Below are 23,554 nucleotides of genomic sequence, written 5' to 3'. Positions count from 1 at the left end.
AGAACATGATATAATGCAACAGGTATTTGAAATATTAGAAGTGATGAAAATAATCCTGACTATATCTGATAACAATTTCTTTCCCCTCCTTCTTTTTATGCCTTTAGCGACAAGGTGCTGGGGCAACCAATGGAAAAGACAAGACATCTGGCGAAAATGGTAAGATGACATGAATCATCCAGATATCTCCTTGTGTCACGTCTGCAGCCTTGTGCCCGTGGCAGATGTGGGTGATGCCTTCTGTGCAAACCAGCCTAGTACACATGTTTGTGCTTCGGGTTACAGGGCATCTGAGCAAAGCACAGAGAGCACCGTGGTCTGGTTTTACAAAGAAAACCAAGCTAGCTAAATGCAGTGATAGGAGCAGTTTCCTTCCCAAAGGAGGACTCTCGTTTTGGGCAGCGTGATAATTACAATGCAAATATAGTTCTGTGCTTTCTTCATTAGGGCTGGTGAGAATCGTAAGAGTTGTTGTGAGGATAAAATGAGATCAAATGAGATAGGTGCTTTGAAAGCTGTGAAGTGCTCAACTCCGGATGGGAGCCTCTATAGTCTGCTTCAGGCCTCGCTAGTACACAGAGCACAGCGTGGGCTCCAGGGGGTCTGGATCGGGGGGGGGCAGTAGTGAGTTCCCAGCGAACGCGAATGGGTGCTAGAGGCCAGAGCGTGTGCGTCCGGGGCCAGTCTCCATGCTGGCCTTGGCTTGTGGGAGCCATCACTGTATTTGTGGGGCCTGAGGCTCGGAGAGGGGGCGCTGGCTGTGACTGCGACTGGGAAGAGGGTGGACTTGCAAGGAGACCCAGCTGGGTGTGAGCCCAGCGCCCAGCTTCAGCGGGGTGAAGGGGTGGATGCATGTTCGTGTTCCAGGTGAAGTTAGATTCTGGATGTTTGTACTTCTTGTTGATTATGAAATGAACTCGTTTTTGTGGGACACGGGTCCTGCTTTGTGCTGTGTGGGATTTGTGCCTGTGCCTGCTGTGGGTAATGCCGATCTCCACACCAGGTGCGAGGAACTCCCTGGGGGCCTTCAGGGTCCTCTGCCAGGTCTGCGCTGGGGCCTGAGCAATACTCAGGTACTGGAATGTTCCTCTGTGCTAGTGCTTTCCTCCTCTGCGGCCTCCCGACTCACTCGCCTGCTTCAGGCCGTCCCATTGGGCAGGGTCAGTGTGCTGACCCCAGGGTAAGAGGTCTTTATGTGAATGAGTCAGTGTGTCCTGATCTATGGGAGCTGGGGGCCCTTCCTGTCTTCTCCGTGTGAGTCGGGGTGGGCTGCAGGCACAGATGTCAGAGAGCAGAGAGGGACAACATGAGAGCTGCGCACACACAGGAAGGCAGAGGACCCCCAGCAGCTTGCTGGTCTCCCTGGCTCGTGGATTCGTAGGCATCTCTTTCCAGAGGCCTTCTGCTGGCCCCACAGCTTCAGGATCCTTACAGTCAAAAGACTTTTGAGAGACCTGCTGCTGGGACAGTCCTCATGCTTTTGCTCTCTGGCTTTTTCCATCCTTAAAAATTCTTGAAGACCCTGAGAATGGGGTCTTGGGGTTCGTCCCCATATTAGAAATTAAAAAGGAGACATTTTTAAAAAGGTTTACATATTAATTTTATAAAAATAATGTGACACTCACTGACTCTGCTCCTGCCAATCTCCCTCCTCAGCAATAACTGGTATTAACTATTGGTTGTCTATCAGAGTCAGCGAGTGATCCTCCCTTAATGTGGTTCCAAAGATGCAGAATTATTGGTGATTTTTATTTTGTATATGTTTGCTTTTCTCTGAATTAAAAAAGATATAAATACAAATAACTAAAAAAAAATAATGTGACAAATCCATGACATATTCATGTAAGTAACATTTTAAACGGAAAAATAATGACATTTTCCAAAACGGAAAAAAAATACTATTTAGCAAAAAGATAGTGTTTTACTTTTTTTTTTTTTCCCAAATCTCTTTAATGTCTGGCTTTACTAGAAGACAGGGAGCTGCCTCTGCATTTCATCCTGTGGTATCGCATGTCATGTTGGCTCAGGAAAATTCCACTGTGAGCTCCTGAGAGAATGAGGTTGGAAAAAGCAAGTCATACCTTAGTACTCTAAAAAATAATTCTGATCCAAGCAATTCCTCAGAAGAGGGCCCCGCCCCCAGAGTACCTGGCCCACACTCTGAGCATTGCTGCTCCGGTGTGACTCCCGTATCACGTGTGAGGAGTCTGGACTCTGAGAATCAGGCAGAGTCCTGGCTCAGAGATGACCAGACCCCTCGTGTTCACTGCCTCCGTCCCCCAGCTCTATCCTGGCCTCTGTCTGATGAGTCCTACGAAGCATGTCTACATGCTCAGGGCTTTGCACCAGAGAGAAGTATCAGCTGTTGCAGAAGACACAACTTTCTGCTGTTCTGAAGCATGACATTTTTTTTAGCCCCAAACTGATCCCTTCTAGTGAAAACCAAACGTGTCTTTTCTGGAGGTATGGAAATCAATGGAAAGAAAAATTCAAGGTGCCGAGGATAAAGCTTTCCTTTATATAATTCTAGATATTAGAGGACATTCACTTCTGAGTAGAAAAAGGGATGTTTAGAATTAGAGATTATTCAGTAATCGTAGAACAAAGATGCTGTAATAGGTTGTCCTTCGATTTCAGAAGAATTGCTCACAGGTGATATATGTACACAACATTTTATTATGCTATTGAGTTTGCGTTTTGTCTCTAAAAATGGACAAAGACAAAAGTTGTAACAACCCAACAGTGATTGGGGTAAAGACTTGGTCTAAAAGACATTTTCCCTAAAAATCTAAGTCACTTCGTTCCTTGTTCTTAAATTTGTAATATGAGAATATCATCTGAGAATTTGTTTTAACCTATTATTATATCCCATTGAAATTCAAATTATTTTACTCTGTCATCACAGGTGTCTCAAGAGACCTTTTAGCTGAATGTCTATTTCCTGTTAGCACAAATGAAGCTGCCCACATATGTGGAAGAACAGGGACCCACGGGAGTGGAACCATGGAGCACAGAACACCAAAATGTCAGGAGAGTTGGGTAGTAGTCAATTAATCATGAAATGATCATTCCAAATTTCATTAGTTGTCTACAAGTCAAAGTGTTCTTATTTCAACTATTATAAATTTGCTTTAGGCTTCCATTTAACACTTGAAGTAATGAGGACCATGGCAGTGAGTTATGAGTAAATCGAAATGCTCATTCAAATCACAGAAGACACATGTTGGATGCATGAAGAGTCCAGAGGGATCTTAATTGTTGACTCTGCTGGAATTGTGTTACATTAAACACTATCCCCAGAGTTCCACTGACAGGGAATCTGGGCTCTTGGTATTCCAAGATTATTTTTACAGGTGGTGGTGTCGCTGTGGTGTTTATGGATGTGAGATAGGATACTTACCCACTCCACATCCAGGATGCCCCTGGGATACCAACCTCTGCATACACAGCCCAGCAAGCCCAGATAGTCTTCATCACGTCGGCAGTATGGAGACAGGTTGTTTGTAAATTTTAGGGTTATTATTATTTTTAATTAAAAAGTGAATTCATGGGATGCCTGCGTGGCTCAGTGGGTTAAAGCCTCTACCTTCGGCTCAGATCATAGTCCCAGGGTCCTGGGATCGAGCCCCGCGTCGGGCTCTCTGCTCAGGGGGGAGCCTGCTTCCCTCTCTCTCTCTGCCTGCCTCTCTGCCTACTTGTGATCTCTATCTGTCAGATAAATAAAATAAAAATCTTAAAAAAAAAGTGAATTCATTAGGCTTTTGTTGGCTCAGAGATTATCATTCCTTTATGAACATAGTACCTTCATTACTTGATTAGTTGAGGCCAAGAACTTCGTTTGTTACCCTCCTGGAGTGAAATGATAGTTCACACAGCTCCAGTTATGATTCGTCTGCGGTGTTAAAGTCAACCGCATTCATCAATACAGACACAACCGATTATTCACCTCCAATCACCAGTTTGGACACAAGCAAAAGGTGTTTTTGTTTCGTTTTTTTTGTTGTTGTTGTTGTTGTTGTTTGTTTGGTTGGTTTTTGGTTTTTGGCAAGACAGCAATTTTCCTCGATGTCCTGATCCGTATTTTGATGCTTGTTCTTCAGAGGGACTCCAGGAGTTAAAGGTTTTATTGACAGAGAAAGTCAGGAAATACTGGAAGGAGAGTGGCCGCTGGGAGGCCTCCAACATGAAGGAAAGATTTACGAATAATAAACCCCTGGCTGAGCTTACTTTCAGAGCCTGGAGGCTTACCCAAGCTAAATTGAATTTCTAAAACCGGAATGGATTTCTCTTGATTTAGTGAGCTGTGACGCATTTGTTTCCAGAAAGTTCTGTCTTTGGGGGTGGGGGCACGGATGCACCTGATTTAACAAAAGGATCCCCTCTCACCAGGCTGTGAGTAAATGTCCAGAAGGAAGGTGTTGTTTTGCACCACCTGGAAAGATTACTGTGGCTGTAATTTCTTCGAGGCTTGAGTACTTGAGAAAGAACTCAGGCACCATGCTTGGTAGGTGTCCCCCTTCATTGGGAAAGAAGTGGTGGCTTGAGAAACTTCTAGTAGGTGTGGGGATACTCTAGGATCACATAGTGTTTGGTTTGCTTTGACCTGACCGTATGATTGCTAACAATGACTAAGAGAAAATGTCCTGGGTGCTCTCCTCTCTTTGTTTTGAATGAAACCCAGGCACATGGAAATTTAAGTTTATCTTTCCTTTGGATTTGAGAAAACACACACACGCACACTGTATTTTGTTTTTCTGTTATTGAGTCGGTGGGGAGAGAGATGGAGGATTTGTGCTCATAGGTAAACTTATTCACTATCATTAATCTGGGTGTGATTGTGCAAATAAGAAATGAAACTCAAGTATTTATCCCCAAAGCAGCCCCCTTTCAGCCCCAGATCACTTAGGAGAAAGCAACATCTTTTCTTTCGGTGTTCTTCGTGTACGATGACCTTCTATATCTGCAAATGGACGTGGGCAGATTTTGCCCAGGACGTCTAAGCTGCCAGCTTTCCCGGTTTGGGTAGGTGTGTGGACTGAGACCTCATGTACAAGGGTGGATGATGAACCTGGAATAAGATGTGCAAAGGAACAAAGGGGACTGAATGCTCACCATCACCACCGAGAGGGACGGTCAGTCTGGCAGGAGGTGCTGCCTGGCGGATCCTGGTTTTGTGCACAGGACGTTTGGATGGAAGGCAACAGGAAGAAATGCAATTTCTAGAAAAAGCCTCCAGAGGTGTCACACCAGGCAACGACTGAGGCAGGGAGGTGACCTGGTTCCACTTCAAGTTCGGGGTAGGAGAGACCAGAGTTTGGGGCTCGGAGAGAGAAGGTTGTAGCCCGCAGGGTGGGTTTGAGACCTTCCTGTGTTCCCACAGGCTGGAGTATGCAGGCATCTGGAAGCTGGGCTCTGTGACGCTCTGCTCCACACAGAGATCTAATATGCCAACTCTGCCTAAACCTCAGCGGGAGCTGAGGTGGGAACTTGCCATCCTCTGCTACACCTCTTTGAAAAGGGGGAGAAAAAGAATTCGGGGTGCTGCACAGCAACATGTATCAGAAATACGCTGTTCAGAATGTTTACAGCCCTCACCTGGCGGTGGGAAAGGCACCTCCACAAAGTTCTCAATCTCTCAGGTGTGCACTGATCACCAGGCCAGAAAGCTCTAAATCTGTCCCCAGCTGGTGTGATCAAGCCGCGAGCTGCGGGAAGCCCAGAATTCGCCTCTGCTGACATATTGCGAGCGTTGCCGTGAACACCTCAGACACATGAAGCTTTCAAGGCGAAAAATCAAACGACTTTGGTCTCCATCTGGGGCCTCTGGGCCCTTCCTCTCTTTCTTTTTCCATACTCAGAGCAACCAGAAAAAAAAAAAAAAAGAAAAAAAAAAGAAATTCAAAACGAGAGTGATAAAACGCTAATGCGGCGTTCAAATAATACAGTGGGATATGCCCTTCTTTGCTGTCAGCATGCAACGCACGGAAGATCTATATTCCAGAAGGAAGGGATGGGCACACAAGGTTGTTTCTGATATCGATCCAGAGGGAGGAAGCATGAAATTGGAGTTGCTGATTAAGCCAGGCCTTTAAACCACCAGGCTCTACACACAAACCTGGTCATTGGGTAATATTGTTCAACAAGTGAGTCGATTCCACGTGAAGGTTGTTTTAGGGATTAGTGTCTACAGGAAATTTATTACTTTTAATCTTAGTTATACCAGTGATTATTTTTTGGGGGGGAGCTCCAGGTGGAGCGTTATAATGATTTCCGTGTGCATGTCATACCTGGGATAGATGTGGTGCTTCGAATCCACTGTCTTCAGAGTAAACACACTTGAAGGGTCGTCAATAGGAGAGGAGATTGGTATCTTCTCCTTTTTAAAAAATATTTTATTTATTTATTTCACAGAGAGAGTACAGGTAGAGCGGCAGGCAGAAGGAGAGGGAGAAGCAGGCTCTCCACTGAGCAGGGAGCCCGAAGGGGGCTCGATCCCAGGATCCTGGGATCCCAGGACTCTGGGATCATGACCTGAGCTGAAGGCAGCCGCTTAACCGACTGAACCACCAATGCATCCCAGCATCTGCTTCTAGTTGTCAGTCTCTACATCTGTGTACATTTGCATAGCTTACAATACCGTCACGCACAACCTTCTGTTCCATTCCCTGGCAGCCTTGGGAGGCGGGTGGGGAGGCCGTGTCAGGCGACGCTCCTCGTGATGTCAGTGATCTGTCCAAGGTCACACAAATCACAAGAGGAAAGTTGTGCTCATCTGGACAGCAGGGCAGACAAATTGTCTCCATGGACACTTGGTCCTGAGATGGCTCTGGGCTTGGGGTCTTGCTGCAAACCAGCACCAAGGGTGGGCTGTGGTCTGAGCCCTTGGAACAGAATGAGCCTGACCGGCTTACATCTTGGCCAAGCCAGAAACCAGAGTCTCAGCACCATCATCTCAACCACTTAGTTAACTAGTTACTGGCCTCTGGAAAATATATGTGATGTCAGACTCATTATGGAGACAGCCACATTAATTTTTCAAATGAACACATTGAAACGATATGCTAATGATGGGCTTATCCATATCTTTCTTCTTCTTCCTCTCTCCCTCCTTCCTTCCTTCCTTCTTTGTGAAATTGAACACTGGATAACTTTAGACCAGCTGAAGATAGAATTCTGTTTCATATCCTATGGAGAAGGCCCATATGCCTTAGCGGAAACCTTAAAGTACAAGTCAGGTTGAAAGAATTGCCATGTAAGATCTTTTTAAGTCCAAGAAACAGCTCAGAGCAGGAAAATGGCGATCCTTTTTTTCTCTGGAATCCTGCCTGAACTGGGACACAGGGATATCTCATATTCTGCTAATCAATTATTTGTATGGAAATAATATTTCTCAAGTGCTTGAAAACATTTTGCTCTTTTAAGCATGTGAGACACTCATAATTTTACTTATAGAATTAATTTGCACAGCAAGCAGCTTTTCAGAGGAGAGAACTGACTTGAATCTCAGCCTGGGCTCTCCGATAAAATGGTTTAAATTTGTAGGTTTCATATTAGTGAGTTTGTTTGTGATTACAGAGGCATGTGGCAATGCTAATGTTCCTTCTTGAGAAAAGGTGTTCTTGGGAGATAGTGGGCTGAACTGTCTTCAGAAACTGAACTCCCTCTCAGGCAGGACCAGCCCTTCCACTTGCAGGAAGAGGGAACCTTGAGGTCCCTATAACCTGTCTCCCTGGGCATCCTTCCAGCCACCACAGATCTCACTTCAACTCGAGGGCAGACATCTCCCTGCGTCTCCCAAGAAAGCTCTTTGCCACAGATTCCAGAACAGAGCTTTGGGGAGAGCTCCTGGGACGTGCTGTGAGCTTATGAAAATTCCCCTCAACACTATCGATTGGTTTCTTCCTGCATTCTTTATCAGTAACGAGTGGGAGCTCCTGATCAATACTAATTAATTGTGACGATTTGGCTTAATTTGGACCAGTCAAGAAACAGCGCTATTTTGTTTCCACGTACGATTTTTCTTTTCTCCTTAGTGGGCTTCTCCTTGTTTTTGGGAAGTGACTGATTTTCATTAACTTAGGCAAGCTGAGAACAGGTTTGGCTCTGAATGCTCTTAAGAGTTACTTCAAACTGTGATAATGGGTTTTTGTTCTGTTTTTTGGCCTGAGCTAAAACCTAGTGTAGCAGACTGGCAGAGTCGCTAAGGCAGGGGACAGGTGGCTTTGCTGGCTTTTTGGAAGGAGTCACGTGAGCAAATCCTGTTCACCAGCCATGTGCTCTGAAGACAAGACCTAGTGAACTTATTCCTGGGGGTTCTCGGGCACTTCCTTGCCTTTTCTACTCTCTGTGAAGGACGGGACCACCAACATCAGGGTCCAGGGAAAGATAAAACACAGCCCTTTTGTTGAAGAATGATTAAGGGGAACATAGCCCGCCGTGCTGAGTGTGGGGCCCTACACACATTGCCTGGCTGGGAAGTCAGCCTCTAACAAGGCTCCAGATATAAAGTTTTTCCTTTAAAACTACTCAATATGTACCATTCATATTACGATACATTTTCCTTCCGTACTTTCTAAACCACTGTCCTGGTTTAAGCACAGCAGATAGATAATTGGAAACTTTTTAGGGCATGAACAATTAATTTGAATTTAAGTCATTTTCCACATAAGCAGCACAAAAGTTCCCCACTCTCTGTGCTTGCTTTACTTTGTAAGGGACTTGGGGAATCCTCCCGCATCACTTCGTGTGCCCTTTGTAGTGGTGAATGATTTCTGGTTTTGCATTGTGCTTTGTAGAGGGTTGGAGAGGGCTCCAAAGTGTTTGGCCCATGGAGATGGGAGTTCTAAGTCTCCTTCTCTTACAGCAGGACAGGTGTGACTTGGACCAGCTGCACACAGCAGACGGGGTGCACAGGGTTTCTGGGCCTAGATCTTAAGAAACTAGCAGCTTTGAACTTTTTGTCCCTGAAAAAGCTTGCTGTGGGAGAAGGCAATGGCCACCTGAGAATGCTGATACTCTGAACCCGTCCTGTCGTGAGGAAGCGTGGGCTAGCTGTGCGGAGCAGCGACTGGCTGACATGCCCGACCAGCCAGGGACGGTGCCGTCTCTCCCAGCCCCACTGTGAGACGAGTGGTGAATCCCCCCGCCCGGGTGCCTCCGGCCCCAGGACCCTCTCGCTGCAACACACGGACGGTTCCACACAAGAAGTGCCCAGCTGAGCCCACCCTCCTCCAGAACCGGTGGGCAGAATAACCACTTCCTGTGTTAATGCCTTTAAATTCTGGGACAACAGCTATCTGTTACATACCGATGCCTCTCCACTTTATTAGCCTGTCGGTTGGTTCTCCTCTCCCTCCACCTCTCCTTTGAGGCCATCCTGGACTGTCTTCTGTCTTCTTGCTTGTAGGAATGTAATCTTTCCCAGAAGCGTACCTTTAGGTTCTTAAAAACCAGATGAGAGATGTTGCAAAACAGGATCAACTCCAGCCTTTTTCTGCACATTTGTTCAAAAAGTATTTGCTCAGCACCTACTCTGCGCTAGACACTGTTATCAGAAGCAGTGAGGGCGTATTTTTTTTTTTTAATTTTTTAGTTGTAAGGGCGTATTTTAAAAGAGCAGTGATGGGAGAAGTGACGGAAGTCCTTTGTGACAAATGGACGGGCTGTGGTCCTGGGAGGGGGAGGAGGGCACACCCCACCCCTGAGGAGCTGGAGGAGAGTTAACTACAAAGGGACAGTTTGCAAAGCTGTGCATAGGGTTTAGGGAAACCCACACAGAACAGTGCAGCACCTCAGACTAGCAATGGCAGAGCCTGATGGGAGGCACCTGAATGCAAAGAGGAAGACGTCTGGAGAGGCAGCCTGACAGGGACCATGTCCTGCTGCTGAGGGATATACCTGAGCTGGCGCAACAGTGCAGACGTACAGGGTTGCCAGATTTAGAAAGTAAAAGTATGGGACGCTCTGTTAAATTTCAGTGTCAGATAAGCAAAAAATAAAAATAAAAAAAAATTAAAGTATAAGTATGTTCCATGCCATATTTGGGACATACTTATACTAAACATTTTTCATTGTTTTTTTCTGAAGTTTGAATTTATAGGCAGCCTGTATTTTATCTGCAACGTTAGCAGAGAAAGAGGCAAGGGACTTAATGACCAGATCTCTCTTTCTGTCTTCTGATTGTCTGTCGTGCCATCTGTTGGAGGAACCCAACCAAAGCCACAGAACGATGGTTAGGACAGGCAGAGAGCAAATCTGAGGAGCAAAGCTTGAAAAAATTGCATTGCATCTTGCCCATGCACTTTTGTCACTGAAACCTGGGTCATCAGCTACCCCTCTCAGTGTTCCCTAATTAAAAAAAAAAAAATGTAGCTTATTATACTATGAGTGATGGCAGATTAACACAGACAAAGCGGCAGGATTTTTGTAAACAAATTCTGGATTGGTTTCAGAAAAAGTACAAAAAAGGAAGGAAAGAAGGAAGGAAGGAAAAGAGAGAAAGGGAGAAAAAGAGAGAGAAAGAAAGAAAGAAAGACCATTTATTAATATTGTCCTTTTAACTGTGTAGTGTCATTGGTTGATGAAAACCCATCAGCTCTATTTTTGAAAGAGCAGTTAGGCAGTCTGTGAACGTTAGTGTGTTTTCCAGGTGGTCAGTTTAAGGTCTCAGACCCTCTCAGGTGTCATCCAGGAGCAGAGGGAGGTGGCCAAAGACAGGAGAGGGGTACTTAATAGGAATGCAGCCAGGAATGTGCGCGTGCACATGCATGTGTGCAAAGCTGTGCACATCTCAACCTGGCCTGAAGGAGAGCCCCAATGGAAGCCCAGGCCAACTGGGAAGTGGGGGGTGTTTGAAGAGCAGACACCATTACCCCCTCCTGAAGCCAGGTTTACCACGGCAGGAGGGAGCACTGGCAGTTTTAGCCTCCTGGGATTTGGGCTGCCTGGGGCTTGGTCAGGCACCCTCCAGTGATTTGGGTCTGGAAGCCACAAACAAGCTTCCAGAAAAGCTGCCTCATGGTGGCCCATTGAGCCTGTGGATGAGTCACCCACCTGCCCTGAGCCACGGGAAGACTGGGGAAAAGGAGGTCTGCTAGCGACCCCAGGTGCTCCCCAGGAGGGCTGGAAGAGCAGTGGCCAGCCTGGGGCCTGGGACTTGGTCTGGGAGACATGCAGCCCTGGGCTCTCTGGGCAGCGTTTCAGACAGGAGAGGCTGAGATTTGCCTTCACTGTCCTGGAAAGGGATGAGGTGGTATGTTGGAGTCCTTAGTTTCAAACTTGTCTGACTGCGGGATCAGCTGGTGAAGAAGTACAAGAAGCAAACATCCCTTCCTTCTAGTCAAGTGCAAACCAGAGCTAAAATCTCCCTCCCTCTCCTTCCTCACGGAGCCGAGAGAATCGCTCTTTTGGGCATGTCAGGGAAGACAATTTCCCACAGAAATGAGGACTTAAGCCCCTTTAATAGGAACCATATTCTGAAAGTTCAAGAGGAAAGAAGGATAACAAATATTACAGGATCATTGAATTTGAAATATAGTTATTTATAAACTTTGTTTCTTCCAGTATTAATTTGAAGGTGTATATATAATTATTATTTTTAACAGAAATGGTTGCTTGTCGTGATCGAGAAGGCTAATTATTTGCATATCGCTAAATCTAATTTAATGAGACATTTAAGACAATTACATTTCCTTTGAAAGTTACCTCCCTCTGCCAGAAAACTAACTGACTCGTGGTTGCTTCTGATCTGGGATTCCTCTGAGTTCTTGCCAGAGAACTCCTGTGCCAGGAGCCACTTTCCTTTTTCCTATTAGGATTTGGAATTGAGTAGACCAACGATGGGCTGAAAGATGTATTGATTCCACAGACCCAGATGGGGGGTGGCGGTGGGGGTGGGAAATGGGAAGAGGGAGACACGGCCTCCTTCACATTTATGAGAATACTCCTTCCAGTAATTTACGATTATGCGAAATAGAAGCTTGCTGCCATGTTTGTGCTTGGCAAGGGCCCTCTTCAATATTTCTGAAATGCCTTCTCTTTCGACCATTCCACTACCCCGGACCCTGAAGATAATTGAAAATTGAACTGTGCTCCAGCATTCACTTAGAAAGCAACGTGTCCTTGGATGTCAGAGAGAATCTTTCCTGGCTAGGTGCTGATGTGAGCCAAGTCATCCCAACATTAGACTCTTCTATCATAATTAGCTCACAGACCTAAGTGCAGCAGGATTGACCTTTGAACGTGGCAGAACTCATTACCCACAGCACTCATTGTGCTAATCACAATGGAGACGGTGCGTCTCCTCGCCTCTGACCTTTCTTAGATCTTAGAGTTTCAGCGTTTCAGTGCAAACATAAACCCTTTGGCAGTTTGAATTGATGTGCCCTCACCGAGATTCAATTTCCCACCCGTCCATAACGCAAGCGTTTTTATAATATGCTTTGCAAATGGGCTAGGTCATCAGAAACAGCCCACGAAGAGGTGCATTGGAGATTATAGTGCATTTTCTGGCTACAGAAAGTTCTCTAAATGTTCCTCCAGGTAGTGGCACTCAGTAAGTGTTCATAGGATTTTCAAAAGAAAATAGAGAACCGTTCAGCATCGGACTTCTGCTGGGTTCATCCGTGAATCAGCTGCTACCATGACGCCAGCTCTGCAGCATTTCGACATTTTAGTCAGTTGCTTTTAGGTTTCCCTTTGCTTTTCGGCTGTTGCCCTGTTTGCAGTACCCCTGGACCTGCTCAGCTAGCTGTAAGGTCTGGCAAGAAAACCATGTCTGCATCTCTGTTTGCTCACCAAGGGGTGGGAGAAGAGGAGATCCTGTTTCTTGTCCCTGCCATTTGTGGCTTGGCCATTGACAGGTGGTTCACCTGCAGTGAATTGTTTCACGTCTTTTGGGCCCCATTCCTCGTTGTGGGACAATGTTGTCTCTGGGCTGTTGCCCTATTTTGATGCTTTAGGATCCTGTGGCTTTCCCTTTCCGGGACACTAGAGGAGGTTTGACTTCTTTGGATTTTATGTTCTGCACACATCGAGAGAATAGTGCCTATGAGACCGAAGGAGAAAAACGATGCTATTTCCCGGTGGAGGCAGCGGAGGGGAAAGAAAGTACAATGGGCAGAATCGGAATAGGAATGTCAGTGGCTGTGATAACAAATATAACTATTTCAACAAAATGGGAAAATTTGTTCTTTCATTGGACAGACTGCATTTCCACATTGCTGCTTGCAGAACATGAACAGAGGCGCATTTCCTTGGACTTTCTGAGGTATGCATTTGGGTGTGTGTAAGGCTGCCTGACCAGCGGCTGGCCTCTTGGTGTGGACAGGAGTAGACGACAGTGGTCCACTCATCACAGGAACACAAAAGAAGCGGGCGGCCTCCTACGGCTGAACCGTGCACACCTGCACACATGAAGAGGTTGCTGTCCGCCCTCCTGCTATCCCTGAAATCAAATTGTTCCTGCGATTTTTTTTTTTTTGGTTCCTGCGATTTTGCTTCCAGAAAATATTCCAATTATCCTTCGAAACTTTGTAACCATTTCACCTGGGGGTTTGGGCAATGCTCCGATGCCATGCACTACTGGTATTGTGTGGGGGGCCACTGACAAGTGCCCCTCCAGATCCTTGCAAAGGAACATTGAGTTATAGCCACTCTTGGAAAAATGTCTCGCTTTGCATTTTCTATAAATCCAGCTCTTAGACACTCTAAACTATGGCATGAGTGGAGGATTTGAACTATAACTTTGAAATTACGAGCCAGATTAGTTGGTGGAAGGTTAGAATCGTGTCTTAAAAGACACAGGGAGCTACCTGCAGATAAAATGAGCAGTCTTATTCTGTTCACACATCTCAAAGTTGAAAAATCTGTAACATCTGGCCAATTACAGATCTGGGATGGAAGTAGACTGTTAGGTTACTCTGGCCATTCACAGCTGGCAAAATATCTCTCTGGTGTGTATTTCCTCAGTTCAGCTTAAAATGACTTTAGCGAAAGGTTGGATGCCTCAGCTCTGGGGAGCACTTCTGTTCTCCAACAGACCGATGTTAGACATTTTCCCTGAACATCCTGCCTAAATTGGCTTTCCATATCAGTTTCTTGATACCAGCCTCTATTAATGTTCCCTTGAGCAACTGCAACCCCAAATGGATATTTTATCACTGCTTATATTTTTGATCTAGACGGAAATGCTTCCATTACCTCTGTTGATCATCAGAATGCTTCAAGGGATGCTATTTCAATGCTGGTCCTTTGAAAAATGATTTTTTTTTTTTTTGAAAAAAGGCTATTTAGAAACTGAGTAAGTTTAGATCATGTTGCCTGACACTGGAAATTTCTCTGTTTTTGGAATTCTTGAAATAAAAATACTCTGCTTTATTTTTGGTCTGTAAGGACTTCTGTGTGTGTGTGTGGGGGGGGGGTGGTTTGATGGTTCCCCTGTCAAAGCGGGACCTAAAAATCCTTGCTTAAACAGTGACAATGGCTCGTCAGACCAAGCACGGTTCACATCTGAATTTTTCTCAGGGGCTGGCTCTCCGAAACCAGTAGGAGATATTTGTGGACTCAGAACTTCACCACGACCTGGGAAAGCACTTCTTATTCCATTTCTTCCTCAGATGAGTTGTTGCAACGTTATTATGAAATAATTCTTTAAAGCAAAACCCAAACTCTGCTGTTGGCTAGTCCTTCTGGGTCTGGATACCAGATGTGGCTCACCTGCTGAGCCCAGAAACCACATAACCTCATTCTGTCCTGGGTATTTGATTTTATTCTCTTCTTACAACTATGTGAACCCATCTTTCTGGCGAGCAGAATAACAAATCCAAAGCTTAAAATGACGGCCCTCTAAGAAGCTCTTTCCAACAGATCAGCTTGGCCATGAGCTCGTAAGACGGTGGCGTTTGAAAAAAGCAAACAGAAGCGGTGCGTCGAGCATACGCACCAGCCTGCGTGGAATTTAAACCCACAACTGACAGTTCCTGGAACCCAACGTGCATCTTTGTCTACACATTTATGATAGAGGCTCACACCTCTGTGCAAAGTTATCCCTGTCCTTAGGATATTACGACATGGAATGCATGGTCATGTTCAGGACATTTGAAGGATATTTAAAATATGGAAGTTGGCAACATGAGCAGTTTTGTCTTTCTTGCTGTGAATGAGAGGTGCAGGGAGTGAAAGGAGGCACGTGATGCGTGACCGGACAGGGCATCAGGGTTGGTGGCAGCCTCACCTCTGAGATTTAAGCAGCAGCCATATTCATCAGCCTGACCACAGCTGCACCTGCCATGCAGCTGCCTCTGCATGGCAGAGCATTGCCCCCAGAGTCAAATTCTGTATACACAATGGACACATCTGCCAATGGTCCTGCACATCTAAGGAAGCTTGTATTTCCTGAAAATCTGCACAGGAAAATGCCTGTCCACTGGGATTAGAGGCACAGGGCCGAGAGCCAGGGTGGGAACGCATCTGGTGAGATAGCGCAGCCCTGCCGCTCAGCTGCCGTGGGGGTCCAGGAAGAACACAGAAGCATATGCCAGGGCTGAAGCCGGCCACCGGCACATGGCTGGAGGAAGGCCTCACTCACCAGGCATTGCCACAGAGCACAGGGGAGAAGAAGTCTCCAGGCCAATGTCTGAACACAGTGTTGGTCCCTTTCTGGTGAGCGTGTAATGCTTTTTCTATCCACACTGCTGCCTCGCCCCAGCCCGGGGCTCCTCTGCTCTGTAGACTTATGAGCCTTTCCCTTCCTGCCTCACCAAGTCTGGAAAGCAGTCCATTCGCCTTAGCTCCTCCTTTCCCTCTAAAGGCAAGTTCTCTGGAATGATAGGCGAGTGGAGCAAAGACCTTCAGGTTTCTACATTAATGAGGTGAGCTAGTGCTCCTCGGAGGCTGCTTGAAGATGGCCTGTCATTATGACTGCATTTTCTTTCATTTTAACACCAGAGAACTTTATAAAATTCTCCATGGTGCTGAAATGTTCAGAGTTTAATCCTTTGAAACTTTGAATGTTGGCAGGTAGGGGCAAATGAGTCCGAGAAGATTTCACCCTTCTGAAATGGTAAAACCAGGTCATATAAGAGAAAGGGAAAACAGTTAATATTCCAAAGCTCTGAAAGAAGAAAAAAATGGTCTTGGAGCAGAATGAAGGGAGGATGCTACATCCTGGTTAAGGAAAACTCACATTTGTTTCCTGTATTTTCAAGCATTCCAAGCTACATACTTTCAAAAGCTGAGAGGGGAAGGCTATGGAGTCAGAAGCCATGGTAGGAAAGCCTGAAAGTAATGTTTGGCAAAGGTTACTGAATATATAGGAAATATTTCTTTAAAAACCCTGAGGTTTTAAAAGTACTAAGTGTATAAAGAAATGGCCAGCCATATCAAAAATTGGACAAATGTACATAGCAGAAGAAAAAAAAACATATAGTTAAAAGGGAGGAAAATACAGCAATATATAGTGATATATATTTGAATTTGTTATTAGCCTGAGATAAATTCAAATGAGTTATATGCTCATTATAATATATGTGTAAGTAGATGAGGTTCATCTACAAGAAGCTGAAGTCCTAAAATAACAACAGCTTAAACAATAAAGTTATCTCTTCCTCATAGAAAAGGTAGGTAGCTGAGGGCAGTCAGGATAGTTACAAGGAGCATCAAGCACCTGTATTCCTCTTTGCATGAGGCTTTTTTTTTTTTTAAGTTATAGTTTTTTTTTAAAGATTTTGTTTATTTATTTGACAGAGATCAAAAGTAGGCAGAGAGGCAGGCAGAGAGCGAGAGGAAGGGAAGCAGGCTCCCCGCTGAGCAAAGAGTCTGATGTGGGGCTCGATCCCAGGACCCTGGGATCATGACCTGAGCCGAAGGCAGAGGCTTTAACCCACTGAGCCACCCAGGCGCCCCAGCATGAGACTTTTAATTTATGGCCCAAAATGGCTGCTTAAGCACTAGCCATTGCATCTGCATTCTGCCCAGCAGAAAGCTGGTAGGAATAAGAAAAAAAGCACAGAGCGTCAGCTTTCTTTTAGATTTCTTTTTTGCCACACACATCATACTGGCTAGAAACTAGTTGTGTGGCCATACCCAACAACAAGGAGGTTGGAAACCTAGTTTTGGGTTTATAACTAAGGAAGTGGGGAGAAGTGGATGCAAGGAGCAGATTTGGCCACAGTCCATTTCTGCTTATGGAGTTTCTCGAGCACTTCCGTATCTGGCTGGCTTGCATGGAGGGCTGGTCTAAGGTGATGGATGACTCCTTTGTTCTCTGTCCTCCCAATCAACCTGAAGTCGTTTTTCTTTGTCAGCATGTGGACAAAGGCAAACTGTGGCTTTTCAGAGGGGTGTGCTGTAAGGGAAGTTAGCTGCTGATTCCTGGGAAGGAATTTTCATTCTTTGCATGTGCTTAAAAGAGGGAAAGAAACATTTGGTATGTTATCTTCACCTCTGAAAGGGTTCTCCTTTACCTACTTTGATTCAAACTATATTCTCCTGTAAGTACTAAAGAATTTTCTATGAAAATAAAATGAAAGCCGGCTCTCTGATCCCTAAACACATGGGGGATGACCCCCTTTCCTTACATAATATCACTGCCCTTCCCCTGCTCCCCTATAAACCAGGCATGCCTGCAGCAGATGATGGCAGAGACAACAGAACCACTGTCGCTAGATTGAGCACAAGGGGGTTATTACAGGGTATCAGCAACCCTACAGAATTTCTGAAAGACAGGGAACCCAGCCTGTACCATGCACCTCCAGGGACACTGCATCCAGAAACACCTGACCATGCAGATTGTTCCAGCAGAATCCCCGCCAGTGGGGCTGCCTGGCTCGTGACACCAGGTGTGGACCAGTTGATGTCCCTGAAGCTGCTCCAGAGAGATCCAAAGCCTCTGCCTCTGTGCTTGCCAGAGATGGAGTCTTTCTGTGTTTACTGGCCACCCCCAGTGCTCACTTCTGCCTTCTCAGAACCCACCGCACTGCACTTGCCTGGCTGGCCCTCAGCCTGGGGAGAAGAATCCTCCTTCCAGGACACCTGGGAATGGATTTCCTCCTGCAGGTCAGCATCTATGGTGGAGCCAGCTGGTGGAAGGAGAGGGTCCCGGGTTAGCCAGTCTGCATGTCACCATCTCAGGTAGTAGTAATTATAACTGTTCTTTATATGTGACAAGGCAGGCTAGTGCACACTTTCTCCTTGTCCCTCTAAAACGAGTCTCAATTCATGATCATCCCCATCGCAAACACAGGGAAGCATCTGAACCCCAGAAAGGCAAATCTGAATACACTCAATGGGTTGGAACTTGAATTTGAGCTTTCCCTGGTGAAGCTTTTTCTTCATACCTCATTTGCCTATCTTTATTTTTTTTTCCCTAGAAAAATGGAAGCATTTTGGCTGGTGTTATGGGCTGAACTGCGTCTGCCCCTCCCAACATTCATAGGTTGAAGCTCTAATCCCCTAGTTCTCCAGAATGGGACTGTATTTGGAAACAGGGTGTTTAAGGAAGTGATTAAGGTCAAATGAGCTCATTAACGTGGGTCTTAATCCAGGACAACTGGTTCTTGTAAGAAGAGATCAGGACCCGGACTCGCACACGAGTCGACCATGGGAGGACACAGGGAGAAGGCGGGTCTGCAGGCCCAGGAAGGGGACTTCAGAGGAGCAAACTCTGCATGCACCTTGATCTCAGACTTGCAGCCTCCAGACTGTGAGCAAATACATTTCTGCCTTTGAAGCCCCCTGCTGGTAGTACTTTGTTCCGCAGCCCTCGCAGACCAGTACAACTAGGAGCCATTTTGCCTCTCCAATAGAAAAAAAAATATTTTTTTCAATGATATTTCTGTCTTCTTGTTTGTTCTGTTCCTGGGCTTAATGAATTTGGGGAAAATTTGATCTCAGCAGCACCTCTGTGCAGCCAAAGTTTACCTAAAGGGCCCGGCCCCATAGTCTTTCTCTATAAGCAAGGTGCATGGATGCGGGGGGCACAGCAGTGGCCTCATGGAAGCAGAGGACATAGGAGCTGGAAGTAAGCCAGCGCTTTCAGCCGGCCCAATTAGGCTTTGCATTAACAACAGCCCGTTTTGCACAGCGGAGACTGTGGGTTTCAGAATGCCTCTCTTTTAGGACACCAGAGCATTTCTCTCTCTTGGAAAAGCTGGAAGAATCAAAAAGGTGCTAACTTGGTGTGTGGAAAGTTACAAGTGGGAAATATGTGTTTACGAGTGTGCGAACACAGGAGATGCAGGCAGCCCTCGCTCCTGCTGCTGCTAATGTCTGAACTTGTTCATTAATCTCCACAGCTTAGCCAAGACCTGGAAAATTGCAATTCTCCGCACCAGCAGCCCCCATTCAATAAATCCCAAGCCAGCGGGCAGGAATGAGAACCCGCTTGGAGCTCAGAGCTCCGGTGCCGGCTTGCTGGCATTCCACGCACGGGCCCAGCCACGGGGGAATGCTATAACTCACGGCCGACTGGGTTTGTCCCCAGCTTTCTAAAGAAGGTGAAGGCATTTTTTTTTTTTTAAATTGGCATTTCATAAGATAGATACTGATGCCAGAATGTTTTGGAACTAGGCATACAAAATTATCTTTAGTACTTTTTTGTGAGGGAGGACGTGACCTCCTCTCTAACACCAGGCCCCTTGTTCCCTGGGTGTATTTTGATTCAATTTGAGGCATAAGGGATAAAAATTCCATTCTTTGCTTGCTTTTCTTGCTGATCTCTTTGCTTTCACTGTCTGGAGGGCCTGGGTTTGTGTCCTTGTGCAGAAAGCCACACTGGCTATCCTTTACCAGTAGGGGACCTGGGTGCAGGAGAGAGTGGAGACCCAGCTAAGAAGCTCCAGGAGGCCACGTTACCCTGTATCAATTAGCTTAAGTATATCAAGGGCAACACAATGGACAGATGTGAATTTTTTCCAAGATAATATTATACTCTGAAAGTCAGCAGGGCATTCTAAGAACTTTAGTATTATAATACCCCATTTGCAAGGCATACTTAAGTTAAATGACTGTTATTTCTTAATGGTGTGCTAAAATTTAGGTCCTTTTATAGTAGGCTCTGTGCTGTGCCTCCTAATCAAGGCAAACTCCTACTTAGGACAATTATATCCCAATTTACTGCTTATGCACAAATTTCTGATCTACAGGATTAGGACTTGGGAGGTAATTTGTTTCTATAAAATACTTCTTAAAATATGGAGAGTTATAAGTATGTAAATGACTGTGTGTGCGCATGTGTGTGTGTGTGTGTGTGCGTGTGTGCACAAGCCCCCATGTTCATGACTTACTACCAGTACCTCTAGGCAATGACTCTACATTGTCATAAACTCAGAAACAAATATATTTAAGAGTTCCTTCAATCAAGCATGGGGGTTAATATGATGTATTTTTGAATGATGCTGAGATTCAAACTTTTTATCAGATCTTGGGCTGTCACAGGATCCAGGAATAGCTCTGTTATATTCTGGATGACTACGTGTCTGTTAATTTCTAAAGAATTTATGCTAATTATTTGAAGTCTGCTACTTAGATTGTGGATGCACGGATGGAGAATAATTTTTCAAAACGTGTTATTTCTTGGCAGTGGAGAGGCCCTGCCGTCCCTCCCTAGGCAGCTGGGTCTTCGCCTCCCTTTGGGGACAAGCCTCCTCCCCTGACCCTGTCTCTTTCCTGGAACCGTTGACTGACCTCATAACATGCAGGCGGGCACACACCACACACACATACACACATACACATTGTTTTCGGAATTTATGAAATTCCATTATTTATTTGTGCATTTACCTTTCTATTTTCTGTTTCTCCCCAACAGAGAGGGTCTTTGGGCTTCTTCTTTTCTCTCTCTCAGCCCTTAGAACAGTGATGGACCTACACAAGGCCTTCTTGACCATTTGCCGCATGGTAAAATTTGGTGTAAATTCTCCTGGACTGCCTAGTAAATGAGCAGATTTTGCAAAGTGTTTGACTGTATCATGTGTTTAACGTGGACCATTTAAGATTTTCTTTCCCCCTAAGAAACATTAGTTGGTCCACACGGAAGGCTGTCATGTTGGCCTCTAGGGATCTGAAAGTAATGCTACCCTGCTGATTCAAACCAAGATTTGGAGCAAGGCTGGGCTTCCTGAGCAGCCCTTGGCTAGCACTCACCAGGTGATCTTGGGAGAGGCACATCATGGTCTCTGTGCCTTTGAGAAATGGGGACAGTGGGCATTTCCTGCAGCTCTTGAGAATGCAACAGCCAGACAAGGGAAAGAATAAAAGCTGCTTTGAACCCTTTAGGGCCCAAAGTTAGGTGAGGTGTTATTCTAGGTTGAATTTTGTCCCCCAAATTCATATGCTAAAGCCCTGCACATAGTCCCTTAGAATGAGGCCATGTTTGGAGAGAGGGGCTTTGATGAGGTGATTAAGTTAAATCTAGGCTTTTTATGGTATCTGACCAGTGTCCTTATAAGAAGGAGAAGAGATGCCAGACCATGTGAGGACACAGCTGGAAGGTGGCTGTCGGCAAGCCAGGGAAGGAGGTCTCTGGAAAAATGGAACCTACTCACGTGTTAGTCGAGGACTTGAGCTTCAACTGAGAGAGAACGGATGTCTGTCATCCAAGCTGTCCAGTCCGGGGCACTCTGTAACGGCAGCCGGGCAGGTGGACACGGGTGCCCAGTAAGAACCTGTTGATGGGCTGTAGCTCTGATTGGAGGACCACTCTTCCAGCGCAGGCTCTGTGTTGATCAGAATACATGCACACAAATGGTATTTTGGCACGTCAAACCATCTTCCCCTACGAGGGATTTTCACGGCCATATTGAAGACTTGCAGTATGCACCTGGGATTTTCTTGGACTGGTAGTAGCTGCTTCTTTTTCTATTTATGATTCTTTATTTTACATTTGTCGTCAAATGATCTGTGGAAGAAAAGCCACTTAACTCTATGAGGGAGGACCTATTTCATGCTCAGCGAAGGGTCGCTCTTATGACAATGACATCTTTAAGAATGGCTACCTGTACATCTCTCTTAGGGCATCATAAAATCCACAACAGCAGAGCCACTTCCTGTCTCAGTTTCTGCAAGGAAAAGGCAGTATTTCAGGAAAATAGCATAAGAAATATCTACCGGACAGCACGGGGTTTCTTCCTGGGGACAGGGCAGGGCAGCACTGAATCCCGAGACTCCCGAGCCCTGAGGGGCATCAGCGCTCGTGGTGCTGGCCGGCAGCTGGGCTCTGGGCTATGGCTTGGTTGTCTGATGAAGTTTCTAACGAGGGAGAAAAGTCTCGTTGTTTAGGACCATTGTGCAGTTGGTTCTGCAAGAGAAGATTGGTGGACACGGACTGGAATGGAGGCATAGAAGGGCAGGTAGATAATGTGGGGGTAGTAATGGCCCAGGTGGCCTCACACCATTGAGACCAGGCCTGCCGGAGCTGGGGGAAATCTGAGAGACTCGTGGGGGCTTCCCGCCCACCTGAGCTCACAGGACATTGCAGCTGCGGTGGTGCCCCTCACAGCCCAGAGCTACGTGGTCAGGAAGTCGGGTTCCCTCTTATTCTCCAGGGGATTTGGCAATCACTAGCTTTTTACAACCAGCTAATTGGTATGAATAACATCTTGACCATTCCGCTGGTCAGCTTCAGAATGTCTTCACAGAGGGACACACAGAAATGATAAAATCCCTGTACTCCAGAGAGATGAGGATAATAGCAGTAGTGCAGTAATGGGCAGGTTACAAAGTGCTCAGGTGAACTACTGCTCGCTCAAGCTGGTGGAAAGCCATCACCAGGAACCGGGTCCCTGTGCCTTTTGCCTACCGGGATTCTGGACACAAATGTTGGGTGGAGAGCCCACCCTGCCCAGCTGTAAGCCCACATGCATTTTTGTGAAGTGACAAGTAGAAGCATTTGGGGAACGGCTACAGGGTGTCTGGAGATGAGAACAGCACACATATTCCCTCTGCTCATTTAGATCTAACGCGCCTTTTGCACAGGGTCTAGGCCCCCTTCAGTGCCTCCAAGCGCCGGTGACTGGGGACTGGTAGAGTCGATATTCACATGACCTGTGGGTTGTGGGCTGCACCTGTCTTTCTGTGTAGCCTCTGGGCCTTGCGCTGCTGAGCAAGGATGTGAAGTCACAAGCACAGCAAACACCACCTGCCATCCAAGAGGCTGGGGAGGGTCTGACCCCTTGGCACCACGGCCTCATTGCCTGTGATGGCCGTGTGGCTGGCCCTGCTGGAAAGCATTCCTTCCCTTCTCCTCTCTTCTCCTCTCTTCTCCTCTCTTCTCCTCTCTTCTCCTCTCTTCTCCTCTCTTCTCCTCTCCTCTCCTCTCCTCTCCTCTCCTCTCCTCTCCTCTCCTCTCTCTCTCTCTCTTCTCTTCTCTTCTCTTCCCTTACCTTCCCCTCCCTCCCTCCCCACACCCTCCTCTCCCTTCCCTTTCCCTTTCCCTTTCCCTTTTCCTTTTCCTTTTCCTTTTCCTTTCCTTTTCCTTTTCCTTTTCCTTTCCCTTTCCCTTTCCCTTTCCCTTCCCTTCCCTTCCCTTCCCTTCCCTTCCCTTCCCTTCCCTTCCCTT

The 23,554-nt window shown here is 46.2% G+C and overlaps 1 protein-coding gene across 1 annotated transcript in view; it reads left to right on the top strand.

Annotated features, from left to right (window-relative positions):
* Positions 1-23,554, top strand: part of PCP4 (Purkinje cell protein 4) — a 53,551-nt gene that overhangs the window by 25,718 nt on the left and 4,279 nt on the right. The window contains exon 2 of the mRNA XM_032865545.1: positions 108-159. Within this exon, the coding sequence (XP_032721436.1) occupies positions 108-159 (52 nt within the window). The remainder of the gene's footprint in view (positions 1-107; positions 160-23,554) is intronic.

This window comes from Lontra canadensis, unplaced genomic scaffold (assembly GCF_010015895.1).
Source record: "Lontra canadensis isolate GAN:19392208 unplaced genomic scaffold, GSC_riverotter_1.0 scaffold29, whole genome shotgun sequence".
NCBI classification, from domain to species: domain Eukaryota; kingdom Metazoa; phylum Chordata; class Mammalia; order Carnivora; family Mustelidae; genus Lontra; species Lontra canadensis.
This window is presented reverse-complemented; position numbering and strand designations above follow the sequence as displayed.